The 18,552-nt window shown below is 38.6% G+C and overlaps 1 protein-coding gene across 1 annotated transcript; it reads left to right on the top strand.

Moving 5' to 3' along the window:
- The first annotated feature begins 14,899 nt into the window (after positions 1 to 14,899).
- LOC143868877 (uncharacterized) lies at positions 14,900 to 18,179 on the top strand. The gene is made up of 11 exons (XM_077376228.1): positions 14,900 to 15,580; positions 15,681 to 16,137; positions 16,248 to 16,524; positions 16,585 to 16,714; positions 16,903 to 17,009; positions 17,313 to 17,349; positions 17,466 to 17,533; positions 17,632 to 17,657; positions 17,742 to 17,772; positions 17,954 to 17,978; positions 18,081 to 18,179. Exons 1-11 carry the CDS (start codon positions 14,900 to 14,902, stop codon positions 18,177 to 18,179), a joined length of 1,938 nt encoding a protein of 645 aa, XP_077232343.1.
- Positions 18,180 to 18,552: the final 373 nt, after the last annotated feature.

Raw genomic sequence — 18,552 nt, 5'->3', positions numbered from 1 at the left:
GTGAAGGAGCTTTTAGCTAAGTTTTGATATGAGGATTAGATGGTATTGAATCTTTGATTTTTTTGAACAAGGATGAAGATTGAAAAAAAGGAAAGTTTCTTATGTTAGAAACTTTATAAGACACTAATCTTTTAGACATAGAAAACCCTAGAGATGGTGTCAAGGTGCTTTTAGCCAAGTTTTGAGATGAGGCTAAGGTGGTATTGAATCTTAGATTTTGTTGATAAAGGATGGAGATTGAAAAAATGGAACGTTTCTTATTTTAGAAACTTGGTAAAACAATTTTCTTTTAGAAATTAGAAACCCTAGTGATGATGTAAACGAGCCTTAAGCCATGTTTTGGGATGAGAATAAGAGGGTATTGAATCTTAGATTTAGTTGATGAAGGACGGAAATTGAAAAATTAGAAACTTTCTTATTTTAGGAACTTTATAAAATATCCATCTTTTAGACATAGGAAACCTTATATATGGTGTCGAGGTGCTTTTAGCCAAGTATTGGAATGAGGATCAGATGGTAATGAATCGTAGATTTAGTTGGTGAAGGATGGAGATTGAAAAATATAAAGTTTCTTACTTTAGAAACTTTATAAAACATCCAACTTTTAGACATAGGAAACCCTAGAGAAGGTGTGAAGGTGGTTATAGCTAAGTTTTGACATGAAGATTAGATGATATTGAATCTTTGATTTAGTTGATGAATGATGGAGTTTGAAAAAATAGAAAGTTTCTTTTTTTAGAAACTTTATAAGACATCCATCTCTTAGACATTGGAAACCCTAGAGATGGGGTAAAGGAGCTTTTAGCTAAGTTTTGAGATAAGGATGAGATATTATTGAATCTTAGATTTAGTTGATAAATGATGAAGATTGAAAAATAGAAAGTTTCTTATTTAAAAAACTTTATAAAACATCTATCATTTAGACATAGAAGACCCTAGAGACGGTGTTAAGGGGCTTTTAGCCATGGTTTGGGATGAGGATGAGATGATATTAAATCTTAGATTTAGTTGATAAAGGATGGAGATTGAAAAAATAGAAAGTTTCTTATTTTATAGACTTTGTAAAACATTAATTTTTTAGACTTAGTAAACTCTAAAGATGGTGTAAAGGAGCTTTTAGCCAAGTTTTGTGATTATGATGAGATGGTATTAAATCTTAGATTTAGGTTATAAAGGATGGAGATTGAAAAAATAGAGAGTCTCTTTTATTAGAAACTTTATAAAATATCCATCTTTTAAACATTAAAAATCCTAGAAATTGTGTCAATGAGGTTTTAGCCAAGTTTTGAGATTAGGATGAGATAGTATTAAATCTTAGATTTAGTAGATAAAGGATGGAGATTAAAAAATAGAAAGTTTCTTATTTTATAAACTTCCTAAAACAACCATCTTTTGGACATAAGAGACCCTAGAGAAGGTGTGAAGGCGCTTTTGGCCTAGTTTTGGGATGATGATAAGATGGTTTTGAATCTTAGATTTAGTTGATCATGGATGGAGATTTTAAAAAATAGAAAGTTTCTTATTTTAAAAACTTTATAAAACTTCTATCTTTTAGATATAGGAAACCCTAAAGATGATTCGACGAGGTTTTAACCAAGTTTTAGGACGAGAATGAGAGGGTATTGAATCTTAGATTTAGTGTAAGAAAGATGGAGATTGAAAAAATAGAAAGTTTCTTATTCTAGAAACTTTATAAAACATCAGTCTTCAAAACTTAGTAAACCCTAGAGATGGGGTCGAGGAGCTTTAACCCAAGTTTTGAGATGACGGATGGAGATTGAAAAAATTGAAAGTTTCTTATTTTAGAAACTTTATAAAATATCCGTCTTTTAGACATAGGAAATTCTAGAGATGGTGTGAAGGAGCTTTTAGCAAAGTTTTGAGATGAGGATGAAATGATATTGAATCTTAGATTTAGTTGATTAATGATGGAGACTAAAAAAATAGAAAGTTTCTTATTTTAGTAACTTTATAAGACATCAATCTTTTAGACATAGGAACCCCTACAGATGGTCTCAACGAGCTTTTAGCCAAGTTTTGAGATGAGGATGAGATGGTATTGAATTTTATATTTAGTTGATAGAGGATGGAGATTGAAAAAATAGAAAATTTCTTATTTTAGATACTTTGTAAAACATCCATCTTTTACACATAAGAGACCCTGGAGATGGTGTTAAGGAGCTTTTAACTATGTCTTTGGGTGACGATGAAATGATATTTAATCTTAGATTTAGTTGATGAAGGATGGAGATTGAAAAAATAGAAAGTTTACTATTTTAGTGACTTTATAAAACATCTATCTTTTAGTTATTGGAAACCCTAGAGATGATATCAACGAGCTTTTAGCGAAGTTTTAGGATGAGAATGAGAGGGTATTGAATCTTAGATTTAGTTGACGAAGGATGGAGATTAAAAAAATAGAAAGTTACTTATTTTAGAAACTTTAAAAAATCGACGTCATTTAGACATAGGAAACCCTAGAGATGGTGTCAAGGTGCTTTTATCGTTGTTTTGGGATGTTGACGAGATGGTACTGAATCGTAGATTTAGATGGTGAAGGATAGATATTGAAAAATAAAAGGTTTCTTATTTTTGAAACTTTATAAAACATCCACCTTTTAGACATAGGAAACCTTATAGATGGTGTCAACGATCTTTTAGCCAAGTTTTGAGATGAAGATTAGATGTTATTAAATTTTAGATTTAGTTGATCGAGGACAGAGATTGTGAAATTAAAAGTTTCTTACTTTAGAAACATTATAAAACATCAATCTTTAAGACAAAGGAAACCCCATAAATGGTGTCAAGGAGATTTTAGCTAAGTTTTAAGATAAGGATTAGATGGTATTGAAATTTTGATTTATTTGAACATGGATGGAGATTGAAAAAACAGAAAGTTTCTAATTTTAGAAACTTTAGAAAACATCCACCTTTTAAACATATGAAACCCTAGAGATGGTGTAAAGAAGCTTTTAGCTAAGTTTTGAGATGCGGATGAGATGATATTGAATCTTAGATTTAGTTGATGAAGGATGAAGATTGAAAAAAAAAGTTCCTTATTTTAGAAACTGAATAAGACCTCAATTTTTTAGACAAAGGAAACCCTACAGATGGAGAGAAGGAGCTTTTAGCCAAGTTTTGAGATAAGGATGCGATGGTATTAAATCTTATATTTAGTTTATAAAGGATGAAGATCGAAAAAATAGAAAGTTTCTAATTTTAGAAACTTTAAAAAACATCCATCTTTTAGAGATAAGAGACCCTAGACACGGTGTCAATGAGCTTTTAACCTTGTTTTGGGATAACGATGAGAAGATATTGAATCTTAGATTTAGTTAATGAATGATGGGAATTGAAAAAATAAAAAGTTTCTTATTTTAGAAACTTTGTAAAAATCCACGTTTTTGACATAGGAAACCCTAGAGATGATGTCAATGAGCTTTTAGCCCAGTTTTGAGACGAGGATGAGATGGTATTGAATCTTAGATTTAGTTGATAAAGGATGGAGATTGGAAAAATAGAAAGTTTCTTATTAAAGAAACTTTAGAAATCATCTAAATTTTAAACATAGGAAATGCTAGAGATGTTGTCAACGAGCTTTTAGCCTGGGATGAGAATGAGAGGGTATTAAATCATAAATTTAGTTGATAAATGATGGATATTGAAAAAATAGAAAGTTTCTTGTTTTAGAAGCTTTATAAAACATCCCTCTTTTAGACATAGGAGAACCTAGAGACGGTGGCAATGAGCCTTTAGCCGTGTTTTTCGATGAGGATGAGAAGGTATTGAATCTTAGATTTAGTTGATTAAGAATGGAGATTGAAAGAATAGAAAGGTTCTTATTTTAGAAACTTTGTAAAATATCCATCATTTGGACATTAGAAACCCTAGAGAATATGTCAACGAGCTTTAAGCCAAGTTTTTGGATGAAAAGTAGAGGGTATTGAATCTTAGATTTAGTTTAAGAAGAATGAAGATTGAAAAATTAGAAAGTTTCTTATTTTAGAAATATTCTAAAACATCAATCTTTTAGACATAGGAAGCCCTATAGATGGTGTCAAGGTGCTTTTAGCCAAGTTTTAGGATGAGGATGAGATGGTATTGAATCGTAGATTTGGTTGGTTAAAGATGGAGATTGAAAAATAGAAAGTTTCTTATTTTAGAAACTTTATAAAACATCCGTCTTTTAGACATAGGAAATCCTAGATCTGGTGTCAAGGATCTCTTAGCTAAGTTTTGAGAGTAAGATGAGATGATATTGAATCTTTGATTTAGTGGATGAAGGATGGAGATTGAAAAAATATAAAGTTTCTTATTTTAGAAACTTTATAAGACATCCATCTTTTAGACATAGGAAACTCTAGAGATGGGGTCAAGGAGCTTTTAGCTCAGTTTTGAGACGAGGATGAGATGCTATTCAATCGTAGATTTAATTGATAAATGATGAAGATTGAAAATATTGAAAGTTTCTTATTTTAGAAACTTTATAAAATATCTATCTTTTAGACATAGGAAACCCTAGAGATTATGTCAACGAGATTTTAACCATGTTTTAGGATGAGAAGGAGAGAGTATTGAATCTTAGATTTAGTTGATGAAGGATGGAGATTGAAAAAATAAAAAGCTTTTTATTCCAGAAACTTTATAGAACATCAATCTTTTAAACTTAGTAAACCCTAGAGATGGTGTCAAGGTTCTTTTTGCCAAGTTTTGGGAAGAGGATGAGATGGTATTGACTCATAGATTTTGTTGGTGAAGGATGGAGATTGAAAAATAGAAAGTTTCTTATTTTATAAACTTTATAAAACATCGGCCTTTTAGACATAGGAAACCCAATAGATGGTGTCAACGAGCTTTTAGCCAAGTTTTGTGATGAGGATTAGATGGTATTGAATTTTAGATTTAGTTGATCAAGGATGGAGATTGTAAAATGGAAAGTTTCTTATTTTAGTAACTTTATAAAACATCAATCTTTCAGACATCGGTAACCTGATAAATGGGGTGAAGGAGCTTTTAGCTGAGTCTTGAGATGAGGATTAGATGGTATTGAATCTTTGATTTAATTGAACAAGGCTGGAGATTGAAAAAAAAAAGCTTCTTACTTTCGAAACTATATAAAACAACCATCTTTTAGACATAAGAAACCTTAGAGATGGTGTCAAGGAGCTTTAAGCCAAGTTTTGAGATTAGGCTGAGATGGTTTTAAATCTTAGATTTAGTTGATAAAAGATGGAGATTGAAAAAATAGAAAGTTTCTTATTTTAGAAACATTGTTAAACATCTATCATTCAGAAATTAGAAACCCTAGTGATGATGTCAACGAGCTTTAAGGCATGTTTTGGGATGAGCATATGAGGGTATTGAATCTTAGATTTAATTGATGAAGGATGGAGATTGAAAAATTAGAAAGCTTCTTATTTTAGGAATTTTATAAAACATCAATCTTTTAGACATAGGAAACCTTAGAGATAGAGTCAAGGTGCTTTAAGCCAAGTTTTGGGATGAGGATGAGATGGTATTGAATCTTAGATTTAGTTGGTAAAGGATGGAGATTGAAAAAAATAGAATGTTTCTTATTTTAGAAACTTTGTAAAACATCCATCATTTAGAAATAAAAAACCTTAGTGATGATGTCAACGAGCTTTAACGCATGTTTTGGGATGAGCATATGAGCGTATTGAATCTTAGATTTAGTTGATGAAGGATGAGGATTGAAAAATTAGAAAGCTTCTTATTTATGGAACTTTAAAAAACATCAATCTTTTATCTATAGGAACCCTATAGATGGAGTGAAGGTGCTTTTAGCCAAGTTTTGGGATAAGGATGAGATGATATTGAATCTTAGATTTAGTTGATAAAGGATGGAGATTGACAAAATAGAAAGTTTTTTATTTTAAAAACTTTGTAAAACATCCATCATTTAGAAATAAAAAACCCCAGTGATGAGGTCAACGAGCTTTAAGCCAAGTTTTGGGATGAGCACAAGAGGGTATTGAATCTTAGAGTTAGTTGATAAAGGATGGAGATTGAAAAATTAGAAAGCTTCTTATTTTAGGAACTTTATAAGACATCCATCTTTTAGACAAAAGAAACCCTAGAGATGGAGTCAAGGTGCTTTTAACCAAGTGTTGGGATGGGGATGAGATGGTATTGAATCGTAGATTTAGTTGGTGAAGGATGGAGATTCAAAAATACAAAGTCTCTTATTTTAGAAACTTTATAAAACATCCATCTTTTAGACGTAGGAAACCCTAGAGATAGTGTAAAGGAGCTTTTTGCTAAGTTTTGAGATGAAGATGAGATGATATTGAATATTTGATTTAGTTGATGAAGGATGGAGATTGAAAAAATAGAAAGTTTCTTATTTTAGAAACTTTGTAAAACATTAATTTTTTAGACTTAGTAAATCCTAGAGATGGTGTGAAGGAGCTTTTAGCCAACTTTTGAGATTAGGGTGCGATGGTATTAAGTCTTAGATTTAGGTTATACAGGACGGAGATTGAAAAACTAAAAAGTTTCTTATTTTAAAAACTTTATAATACATTAATTTGTTAGACTGAGTATACCCTAGAGATGGTGCCAAGGAGTCGTTAGGCAAGTTTTGAGATTAGGGTGAGATGGTATTAAATCTAAGATTTAGGTTATAAAGGATGGAGATTGAAAAACTAGAAAGTTTCTTATTGTAGAAACTTTATAAAATATCCATCTTTTAAACATAGAAAATCCTAGAAATGGTGTCAATGAGCTTTTAGCCAAGTTTTGAGATGAGTATGAGATGTTATTGAATTTTAGGTTTAGATGATAAAGGAATGAGATTGAAAAAATAGAAAGTTTCTTATTTTATAAAGTTTAGGGTAAATTACATTTACACCCCCTCTTGTTTCTGACACATCCACTTCAACCCCTATAGTTTAAAACGTATAGTTTAAAACGTGACAAAGACATCCCCTCTAGTTTCGTTTTGTTTTAAGTATACCCTTCCGTCAACTGGCCGTTACGTTAACCTGACGGAACTGCAGAAAGTAACCAGGGTTGATATTTTATGGACCAAAATACCCCCGTATCTGTGTTCTCTTTGTATAAGGCATTTATGAGTCTACTTTGCCATTATCGCTGCCAGAGTGTGTGTTCTTGCTGAGAGCCCTATTTCATCTCGACCTTGTCGGCGTATTCTTTATGCTTGGTTGCCGAGACCCTCCTTGTACAGTCGTTATGCTGCTGGATTTTCTCCAAAAACCTTAAGCGTAACCATTATCCTTTAGGGTTATTGATAAACCATGTGCTTACCGTACCACATCTCCATGTACTTATGTTATGCTGCCGGATTTTAGCCAAGAGAAAGATGTGCTTGTGTTACCTTTTGTTTCAATTTGCATATTACATTGCCATGTGATTACTTCACACTAAGCCTAATGTTTGTGTTGTCCATGACAAGAGACTTGCCCAGTTGCCCATCATATCTCCCAAAAGAACCTCTCCATCTCTAAACCTTCCTGGTCTAGCCAGTCTGCTGTACCTATTTCCTCTCACCTTGCCCAGATGGTTGAGTCTACTGAGAGTCCCATCCTGGCCGAAATGAGGGAAATGATGATGAAATCCAGGACCTGATAGACGGGGATCCCCTCACTCTTCTCGAACTCAAATGCTTCCGAGAACTCTGCACCTAACCATGTTGCACCTCTTTCACCCACCATGGGAACCACTCTACCCTTTCAACCTTTCAATGATCTCACCACCTTTACCTGTACCGCCTCTGGGCTGGAAAATGAATGGGAAGGAAAAGGAAAGATGTCATAGCTTGAACCCCTCGAAAACATCATACCAGAGAAAGCCTTGCCATTGTCAGGTGCTAAAGATCAATTTGAGCTGGGTCAACAGAAACCAAAGAGGCCGTTCCTTCTAAGATTCTAACTCCAGGGTTGCTCTCTCCAATCATTATCATCATTAATGAAGGCACGATGTCATGAACTTTCAGCGCTAGTCCATTGCCTCCAAAAAGTGTCATTTCTTTGAAATTCGTCCTTGTCGTGTGTGTAACCACTCTCTTGTCCAAGTTGGTAGGTCAAATAATCAAGTTAGTGTCAAGTCCAAGTATTTTGTGTTTGTTCGCCCTTCTTATGGTGAGTCAGCATTCAACCCGTTGTTATGTCTGATGTAAAGCCCAATGTTGCGTGTCGAGTATCATCAATGTACATAAACTTCTCAATGAAAGGAACATGTGTTTTCAATGTCAATTTTCCTCTGTGTTTCCTCTTGGATCTAATGTTGAACAAACTAAGACACCCTCCTCGGACGAGGATGCCGACGAAATTTCCCTCGAGATCTGAAAGATGGTCAAACGAGAGGAAAGCGTCGAGTAAAGCCACTTAAAGACGAAATCGAAACTGTCGATGGTGGTATTGAAATCTGAAACTCGAGAAATACGGATTGGCAAAACTTTATCTCCCGAAGAGCGCGAAGAATCGATAAGCCTACTAAGAGGGTTCAAAGTAGTTCTGCTTGGCCATATGAGGATAAACCGGGAGCATGCCCTAGTGCTATTCAATGAAAGAGTCCCTCAGCTTTAGACATCAGGTCGAAAAGGCAAAAATTTCAGAAAGGGGAGCATCGGACATCAAGTGATGATAGTAAAAAGACTGAGAAAAAAACTTTCGAACAACAAAGTCACAATCAAAGAACATGAGTCCCATAAGAATACTTGGGTCGTGCATTGCGATGTAATTTCAAGTTAAAGCATTCAAGGTGTAGGGGCATTCCCCACATCCAAGCAAAAAAAAATCGGAAGAAAAAGAACATCCAAAAGAAAGAAAGATGGAATCCAGAACAAAAAGGAGAAGGGAACGTGCCCCTATGTCAACTCCTTAGAAATATCAGAATCCCAAGAAGTGGAGTCGGTTTTAAAGCATCTTCAGCATATAGAGAAGACCCTGAGTCTTAGAATACTGAGCATCAGTGCAAGATCCCAAAGACAAAGTGGGAATTCAATCAGTCAAGTTTGCGCAGTACAGATGAAGTCTTGCCAGGAAATACCGCCAGACTCCTTAAAAAAAAAAAGAGAAAAAGATTCAAAGCCGTTGAACCTCAATCACTTCAGAAGCCTGTACACCAGAAGGCCATCATTGGCTGTTTGAACCTTCAAAACCAAAAATCCCAAATTTGAAAAATCCTTTTGCAAACCCCTTTGGGCCTTAACAAATCAACATTCTTTTCAAACACCCACAAACCAGGGGCACTTTGTCTGAACTACGCAGACCTGATCCCCTGTTCTTCAGGGGTACGTAGGCAACCTGGTCTTCCAGGTTCGGTCAACCTTTGAGTTAAAAGCTAAATTATTCTTTTCCAAACCCCAAGCGAACTACGCGGACCTGATCCTCCATTTTTGGGGTATGTAAGCAATCTGGTTAGACCAAATTCGGTCGAAATCGTTTGAACCAAACAAATATCCAACCCTTTTGAACCCACGCCCACCTAGAAAGTCCTTCTAGTGAACAAGGAAAGGTTCGAGGCAAAAGCAGAAAGAAAAGAGAAAAACGATGGAGTCTGAAGACCCGTTAGGCTGAAAACCCGAAAGGGCGGCCTAGGCAAAAGTTAGGGTCATTCACCCGCTAAGTTGACAACCAAAAAGTCGGCTTAGGCAAAAAAAGTCAGGGTACTCAAGCCTGCTGGACCGAAAACCCGAAAGGGCGATCCAGGCAAAAGATAGGGCAAGCGGTCCGCCGGATTGAAAACCTGGAAAGGCAATCTGGTCAATGGCAGTGACTTCTCACAAGGAGCGAATCAATGAGGTGAAGAAAGAACCTTCAACCAGAGCAAAATCTCAGAGTCCAAGGAGTGCCAGCAAGCTTATTTTGACGCTCCTCTAAACTAGGGCATTGAAACCGAGCAATCTAAAAGGGATAATAACCATGAAGGAAATACCGAATGAGGAGAGTAGTGTCCCTTGACACGGTATTCGAAATACTCTTAGAGGGGCTAGGCCATACCCTAAAACATATAACACATAAGATCCAAGAGTGAGTAAAAAAAAATTAAAAAAATGAGTCAAGTCTCTAGAGTAATAGTTTTCTTTGATTGAGTCATTTGAAATCGTTTCTCCTATTTATTTGTTGTCATTTCCCTTTGAAGTCGAAGTCCCTGGCGTTGGAAGAATGGTAGCATATCCAAAAAAAATAAAATCGGAGTAAATCCTAGTTAGGTATTAGAAGGGGCAAGAGACATCCTATTCAAACCTACCAAAGACCTTAAGCCTCCAGAAGTGAGCAATGCAAAGATGAGATTCTTAGACTCAACCGTCACGGTGATAGTCCTACTCTCTCCATAAAAAGTAAAAAAAACCTATGCAACCTTAAGCATTCATGAAACCAAGCATCTTTTCTTCAACTATCATTGTTCTTTCCTTGAGACTCTCGTCATGGAAGCACAAGTACACTAGGGGCATCTTTTACGACTTGCGTCATAAAAGATGTCCAGGACACAAAGGCAATCAGAATAAACCAATGTCTCCAGCAAGTTGAGATGAGAGAAGCTCGAGCACATCTCGAGTCAAACCTCCAAATTCCCCAGCTGAGTCTACTCCATAGTCAGTTCATCGGCAAAGCTAATCCCCAATGGAGTCTAACATCTATTTCCCAGAGAGTCTGCTGGCAATTGCTCAAAGCGTTTAATTCCCAGCAAAAATCTAATTTTTTCAAAAATGGGTCAGTACCCAAAATCCCAGCAAATCATGTGAGTCCGGCCTCAGCAAGGAACTCACACTCCCATTTTCTCAGCAGGAGACAAAGTAATCTCCAAAGAAATCAATCCAAATCAATCAATTTAAATCAATCAATCGATCAAAAGTGTGAGAGTATAAATCTTTTCACAAGAATTTTACTCCGCGAGCAAATTTCCATCGCTTGTTACTGCGTGAGGGTCTCGTATAACAGTGCTTTCTCTTTTGATTAGTGCGTGAGGGTTCTGCCTAATTAAATTCCACCTTTTGTTACTATGAGAGGATCCAAGCCCGTCTCATACGGCATCTAAGCCCGTCTCATATGGCATCTAAGCCCGTCTCCTACGGCATCTAAGCCCGTCTCCTACGGCATCCAAGCCCGTCTCATACGGCATCCAAGCCCGTCTCATACAGTATCCAAGCCCGTTCTATACGGCATCCAAGCCCATTCTACACGGCATCTAAGCCCGTCTCATACGGCACCTAAGCCCGTCTCATACGGCATCTAAGCCCGTCTCATACGGCATCTAAGCCCATCTCATACGGCATCTAAGCCCGTCTCATACGGCATCCAAGCCCATCTCATACGGCATCCAAGCCCGTCCTACACGGCATCCAAGCCCGTTCTACACGGCATCTAAGCCCGTCTCATACGGCACCTAAGCCCGTCTCATACGGCATCTAAGCCCGTCTCATACAGCATCCAAGCCCGTCTCATACGGCATCCAAGCCCGTTCTACACGGCATCTAAGCCCGTCTCATACGACATCTAAGCCCGTCTCATACGCCATCCAAGCCCGTCTCATACGGCATCCAAGCCCGTTCTACACGGCATCTAAGCCCGTTCTCGTACGGCATCTAAGCCCGTTCTCGCACGGCATCCGCCATCCTGAAGCATCCTTTCCAAAGTCCCATGTGGCATCATTTCCAAAGTCCCCTGAGGCATCCTTTCCAAAGTCCTCTGAGGCATCCAATTCGGGTAAGACCCTCGAGGCATCTCACCCTTCAAGAATTCAATCTTCACAAAATCATTTTCTTTATGTTTTCCTTCTTTAACCAAATGTTCGGGGCAAGTTAAAATCCATCATCCTTTTGGCTTTGGCATTCGTGCGACGAGCACCCTCTGCCAAAGAGGGGCAACTGTAGACACCCCATTTTGACCTAACCCCAATTTCCCAAAAAAATAAAAATAAAAAATCATTTTGAATAAATCCCGAAATCTGAGTCCCGAAGCCGAATTTACTATCTTCCCGAATCAAGTCTCAAGTTCCCGAAACCTATGGTCCGGAATCAAATTTAAAGTTTCCCAAAATATCCAATATGGGTGTGCTAATACCAACTCCATGGGCAGTAAACAAATAAGAGCTAAATGTTAACCAACCCCATTTTTTACCAGACCACCCCTCGTAGTTAAAAAGAGTTGTCATAAATACACTTGAAGAGGGTTGTCCAAGGAATGAATGGGGGCATGAATATATCATTTCCCTATATCCCACGGAACTAGGGCATCGAGAAGGGGGCGCTTCTTCATTTTTTTAGAGGGGAGAGGGCAACAACACACAGGGAAAAAGAGAGGGAGCGGCAGAAAGGAAGCCCCCATCGCCACCCTTCTCCACCACCGACATCCACCACCTCCGCCAACACCATTTCCCTACCCAAAACCCATCAAACCCATCGCCACCTTCACCCTTCTCCACCACCGACATCCACCACCTCCGCCAACAACATTTCCCTACCCAAAACCCATCAAACCCATCGCCACCCTTCTCCACCACCGACATTCTCCACCTCCATCTCCACCCCAACACCACCCTTCGAAAATCCTCCACCATCCTCCACCTTCACCTTCCACAACCTCCAAAACCGAAACCCATTTCTACCCCAAACCCACCTCGAAAACCCATAGCCACCACCACCGGCCTCCCTCAAACCCTCTTTTTCTTTCTTTAAAAAAAAAAGAAAAAAAAAGGAAAACAGAGCAATAGAGAGAGAGAGAGAGAGAGAAACAGAGAGAGAAAGGGAGGGAGCTCGAGCTCCACCGCGCCACCACCAACCGCCGTGCCACCTCCGACCACCGATCACTACCTCCACTAGCCGCCTCCCTCTCCTCAAGCCACCATCCAAATCCACGGCCATCATCTATTTCCCATTTCTTCAAACCCCCTTCTTTTCCCTTCACCCTCGTCCATTTTAATCCCATCTCCACCTTCATCTCTGCGAATCCGACCCTAACCGATTTCATTTTCCCACCATCTCCCTCTCATCACTTTCATTTTCCAAAGCTCTAAATCAGCAGCTTATTTTTTTTAAAAAAAAGAAAATCCGTTCAATAGTGGTTTAAAAGGGGAAAGGTAAAGAGATCTGGTCGCATCTCTGCAGATCCGACGCTCTTTCCATCTTCTCTGGTGAATTCTTTCACCTCGCGATGACCCCGAATTTGGGCCCCAATCTCGTTCGGTTCTGGCAATGTTTGCAATTCACGGTCACCATTTCTGAGGTTTGTGATATTACAGCCATCAAATTTGTCGAGAACCTCCATTGCACAGACCTCACCTGACCTTGTTGACAACTCCAGGTAACTCTCTCTCTCTCTCTATGTCATTCATGGTGTGAGTGAGAATTCTGTTTATCATGGTGATGCTAGGCTTCCAATTCATTCTAATGCTCTCAATTTGGGTTTCTACATCTCTAATTTGAGGTTTAGATTTTCTCTGTGTTTGCTGTCATTAAAACTCTAGTTTTAGTTTTGTGATTGCTTTTGAGAGTATACATGAGTAAAGGTTTCATAATCTACTGGAAGGGCAAACTCTATCTTCTACCTCTCGGGTTCACTCTCCTCATATTCCTCGGGATCCTTTTCAAGCTTCGGGATCCCATCGATTACAGGGACGCATCGTCGGGTTTAGGCGATGACGGACGGCAATCTCTTGAGCCAAAACCCCCCTTTCGATCAAAAGGGATAAAAATACATAAAAATCAAATAACAAATATCCAAAAAATATTAAAAAACACTCAAAGCGTATTTCGAAAAGCAGTTCGAACTACGTTGGCTTGATCCCTTTTCACAGGGTACGTAGGCAGCTTGGGACCGTCATCCCAAGTTCAGTCAAACTTTTCAATAAAATCATTTAAACCCTTCAAAAAAATCATTTCAGCATCAAAAAATATCTTTCAAGCTTTTCTCAAAAATACAAAAACCAAAATGGGCAAGGATGGTGATTGCCAGGTTACTCGGAGCCTTCTTTCTATTTTCATTTCCGATTTTAATCGTGGTTTTCCGGTTTTATCGGTTTTCCGACGTTTTATCGGGTTTTGGGACGGGCGACGACGTAGCGTGGCCTCTTCACAGGGATTGTCCTCGCTGAGCCCAACGATAGGCTATGACGATCGTGACACTTATCCAATCTTCAGCGGATCAGGATCGTTGAGCTTGATTCATTAGAATCGCTCCCTGAGCCTAACGTACGCTCCCTTTTATTTTCCCTGGCATTCTCGGTCCTCATGTACCGTTAATTTTTCGATTCATTTCTTTCCTCGCATCTTTTAGCTTATCGTGTGTTTCTCTTTGGTTCCTTGTGTGTTTATTTGCAGCTAGCTTATTCCTTGTGCGTTTAGTTTCACATGCTTAGCTGTAGATATCTACTGCTTCTCTGCTTATCATATCTGTTATTACTTGCTTAGCTGTAGCTGTGCATGCGGATGTTATTGCTTTCCTAGATGTGATGGGTTAGGAGTAGATGCGGTGGGTTAGGATTTGGATGTTTATTTTCTTTTGCCCATCCCCGGGTCATGCATGCTTAGGTAGACGTTTTCTCGGGGATACGCGTTCCCATTTCACATGATTTTAGCCCAAAACTCTTCAAAATTAATTAAAAATGGCATAAGAGACCAGGTGCTTGCACTTGGGCGAATTGGAGGCGCTTAACACCTTCCCCATTCATCATCAGGCACGGACTTTTGTATCTCTGGTTATCTGTTGCAACAGAGTATTTCATGGGATCCAGGGCCTACTTCCTTGGATGGCGACTCTTCTTTGTTATAGGTATATCTTGGTTCCGGGCCAGTCCTTGAATCGAGAGGTATCTCATTTATATCGCCACCCATGCTGTGAGTGGCACCATTTCGAGAGTTCCTTGGTAGAGCTCTCCTTCACATTGTGGAGATCTTAGAGGATCGGCGTGGGATCTCATGTCCCTCGCCTGCCGTCCTCGGGATCGGGGTCCACAATCTCATATGCAACAGGGAGAAGGATTTCAAATAAAAACTTTCAATTCCATTCATAAGTGCCCTAGATCATATAACAACCACCATGTTTCTTCTACTTGGTTGTCGTCAAAATATCTTGAGAAGATCAGGGATGATCCCGGGAATGTTCATGCAATACAGAAGAGTATTAAGAGAGATTTCAAGGTTGATGTACCTAAGTCAAAGATTTATAGGGCCAAGAGGAAAGCTTTAGAATGCATTGAGGGACGGTATGTTGAGCAATATGCTAGAATTTGGGACTACTGTGATCTTGTCAGGGTTAAAAACCCAGGTAGTTGTTTGAAGTTGAAGGTCGAGAGGCCTACTTTGGAAGTGTTTCCAACCTTTCAGAGGCTATATATCAGTCTCCATGCTATGAGGTCGGGATTCTTGGCCGGTTGTAGTCCTTTTATAGGCTTGGATGGCTGCCATTTAAAAGGTTCATGGGGAGGCCAAATTCTAAGTGCAGTTGGGAAGGATGCAAATGATCAGATGTTCCCAATAGCGTATGCAATAGTGGAGGCTGAATTGAAAGAGTCATGGACTTGGTTTCTGACAACAGTCCTCAATGACATTGGTCAAATTGAGAATCTTGGTTGGACCTTCATTTCTGACAGACAGAAGGTATACATCATTTACTTACAGTTTCAAGTGTTTATATGGTAATGTAGTTGTCTTTTAATTCTAGAATTCTATAATTGTACCTATCACCTTGTTATTGCAGGGATTGGTTGAAACTTTTGAAGATATCTTGCCAAATGCGGACCACAGGTTTTGTTTCAGGCATATGTATAGCAACTTTAAGGTGGAGTTCAAGGGTAAGATTTTGAAGGATACTATGTGGGTAGCAGCATATGCTAGCACTCCGATTGAATTTCAGAGGCACATGGCAGAGATGGAGAAGCTTGATAAGCAAGCTCATGCATATCTTACGAAAATTAATCCTACATTGTGGTCAAGATCAGCATTTAGCCCTAAGCCAAAATGCAATCTTCTAGTGAACAACCTGTCGGAGACATTCAATGCCTTTATTCTACCTGCTAGGGACAAGCCCATTCTAACGATGTTGGAAACCATAAGAAGGCTTCTTATGAGGAGATTCCAGAAGCAGAGATCAGATATGGAGAGTTATGGGGGACCTATCTGCCCCAAAAATACAAGAGGAGTTGGAGAAGGCAAAGGTTGCGGCTTGTGATTGCCATGTCGAATGGTCTGGTGGGGAGGAGTATGAGGTCCAAAGGTATGGGAAGCAATATGTTGTTAACTTAGGGCAAAAGACTTGTGGATGTAGGAGTTGGGACTTTAGTGGTATCCCATGCATGCAATGCTATTGCAGCCATCTTCTACCAGCATCAGACTGTAGAGAAATATGTCGACCCATGCTACCAGAAAGATGCCTTCCAGAGGAGTTACAAAGAACTAATTCACCCCATGCCTAGTATGGAGCAGTGGCAATCTTTAAACATAGACCCGGTCCTCCCACCTCCAATAAGAAGGCCCCCAGGAAGGCTAAAGAAGCTGAGGAGGAGGGATGCAGATGAACCCAGAAGACCTACAAATCCATTCAAGTTAGTAAGAAAGAATGGGTAACTAAAATGTAGTAAGTGTGGTCTGTTTGGACACAACAGTCGCACTTGCAAAGGGCCTATCAAGGAAAAAAGGAAGTCGGCTTCTCGAGGGAGAAGAACACCATCTACTACTAGTGATGCAGCTGGTGCTAGTACATCTGTTGTTGGGCATCGTAGGGGAAAAGAACCAGTCACCAGGGGCTCGCACACACCTAGAGGAAGAAGTGAGAGAGGTGGGAGAGGTAGTAGAGGTGGGAGAAGAGGCCATTTTCCTCTTATCCGACAAGAAAAGTAAGTAACCTTCATAGTTCCTTATCTTTCCATATGAGTTAGTACATATCACTATGCCCTAACTTCTTCTTGTTGGCAACTTTGCAGTCACCTCGCAAATTAAGTGCACCTGGTGCTACTGCTAGTACTTCTACTGTTAGAAGTACTTATGTACCTTATTTTGGGACCCAACAGTCTTCAGCTCTAGGTGGGAAGTGATGTTTGGATTCTCTTCATAGATGACTTGAGCTCCAGGTGGAGGGCTTTTGATGGGCATGCTTACTTTCAAGTTGAAGATGGCTAATGTTTTGGAAGTTTATTACAGGGATTAGTTATGTTATGTTAACAATGTTATGCAAACACTGTTTTTTCTATGTTCTTCATGAATACTTGGGGGGTCAAATACAAAATGTTACTTGTTCATGACTGTTTGTGGGCCGACTGGTTGTCTTCTTCTTGCATGTGGAGGGTTTTGGGTTTTTGTAATGAACATGTGTAATTTGACATTGGTTTTTCAGATGGCATACGTGTCTTTGTAATGCAAATGACAGACAGGTAGTTCTCCATGGCTTGTATTAAATGAACAGGTGGTCTATGCTTCTATTGAATGAACAAGTGATCTATGCTTGTATTGAATGGATATTTGTCCATGGGTTGTATTAAATGAACAGGTGCTCTATGCTTGTATTGAATGGAATTTGCTTCATGCTTATATTCAATCAACAGGTGCTCTATGCATGTAATGAATGGGATCTGCTTCATGCTTGTATTCAATGAACAAGTTCTACATGCTTGTATTCAATGAACTTGCGCTAGATGCTTGTATTGAATGAACAGGTGCAGCAGAATCATTGAAAGAACAGGTGCTTCATGCTTGTATTGAATGAACAGGTGCTTCATGTTTCTATTCAATGAACATGTGCTTCATGCTTGTATTCAATGGACAGGTGCTTCAAATGGGTTGTATTCAATGAACAGGTGCACTATGCTTCTATTGAATGGTATCTGCTTCTTATGGTTTGTATAGAATGGCATAGGGTTCAGATGGGTTGTAATGCTTACCGTACAATTCACTTGTGTTGTATTGAATGGCAATGGTTGAGATGGTATATGGTCTGTCTTCTTATATGGTCTAAGTCTGTCTTCTTATATGGTTCAGATGGGTTGAGATGGTATATGCTATGGTAATTGAATAAGGTAATTCAACCTGGTAATTCAAAATGGTAGTTCAACATGGTAATTCAACCAGCTCATTCAACCTGATAATTGAACATGGCAATTCACAGTGGTTATTGAAGGTGCTGGCAATTGATGTTGATTGCATTCAATCATTATTAATGTTGGTTGAATTCCTTTCATGGTTAGTAAGTCAACATGGTAATTGAACCTAGTAATTCAGACCAACCATTAAGAAGTATTCAGACCTCCCAATTAAGAAGTAAAAACCGAAATAAGACCAAGCATCATGATAAGAAATAGATTGAAATCCACTTTCATTTCTTGAACACATTTCCTACATAGATAGAGTTAGATTAGAAGTCTTTCAAAACATCATTTCAATACAGACAAATCCATGGGTATACACCCACTAAGAAAACAGCACATAGAAGAGAAACACCCCATGACATGGCAAGTAAGGTCCGCAAAATCTTTTCCCTGCGACGATACTTGTCGACTTCAGCGTCCAACCTTTCAAGCTTCGCCAGCACCTTTGAGAACTTCTGCATAACCTTCGGTACGATAGCACTTCCTCGAACA

This window comes from Tasmannia lanceolata, unplaced genomic scaffold (assembly GCF_043159265.1).
Source record: "Tasmannia lanceolata isolate RefF3 unplaced genomic scaffold, GAP_Taslan_0.1 ptg000003l, whole genome shotgun sequence".
NCBI classification, from domain to species: domain Eukaryota; kingdom Viridiplantae; phylum Streptophyta; class Magnoliopsida; order Canellales; family Winteraceae; genus Tasmannia; species Tasmannia lanceolata.
This window is presented reverse-complemented; position numbering and strand designations above follow the sequence as displayed.

Coding starts and splice junctions, on each gene's coding strand:
- LOC143868877 (XM_077376228.1), top strand. CDS start 14,900: ATGTCCCTCGCCTGCCGTCCTCGGGATCGGGGTCCACAATCTCATATG. Junction 16,715..16,902: donor ATCGTAGGGGAAAAGAACCA/GTCACCAGGGGC, acceptor GCAACTTTGCAG/TCACCTCGCAAATTAAGTGC. Junction 17,534..17,631: donor TCAACAGGTGCTCTATGCAT/GTAATGAATGGG, acceptor TTGAATGAACAG/GTGCAGCAGAATCATTGAAA.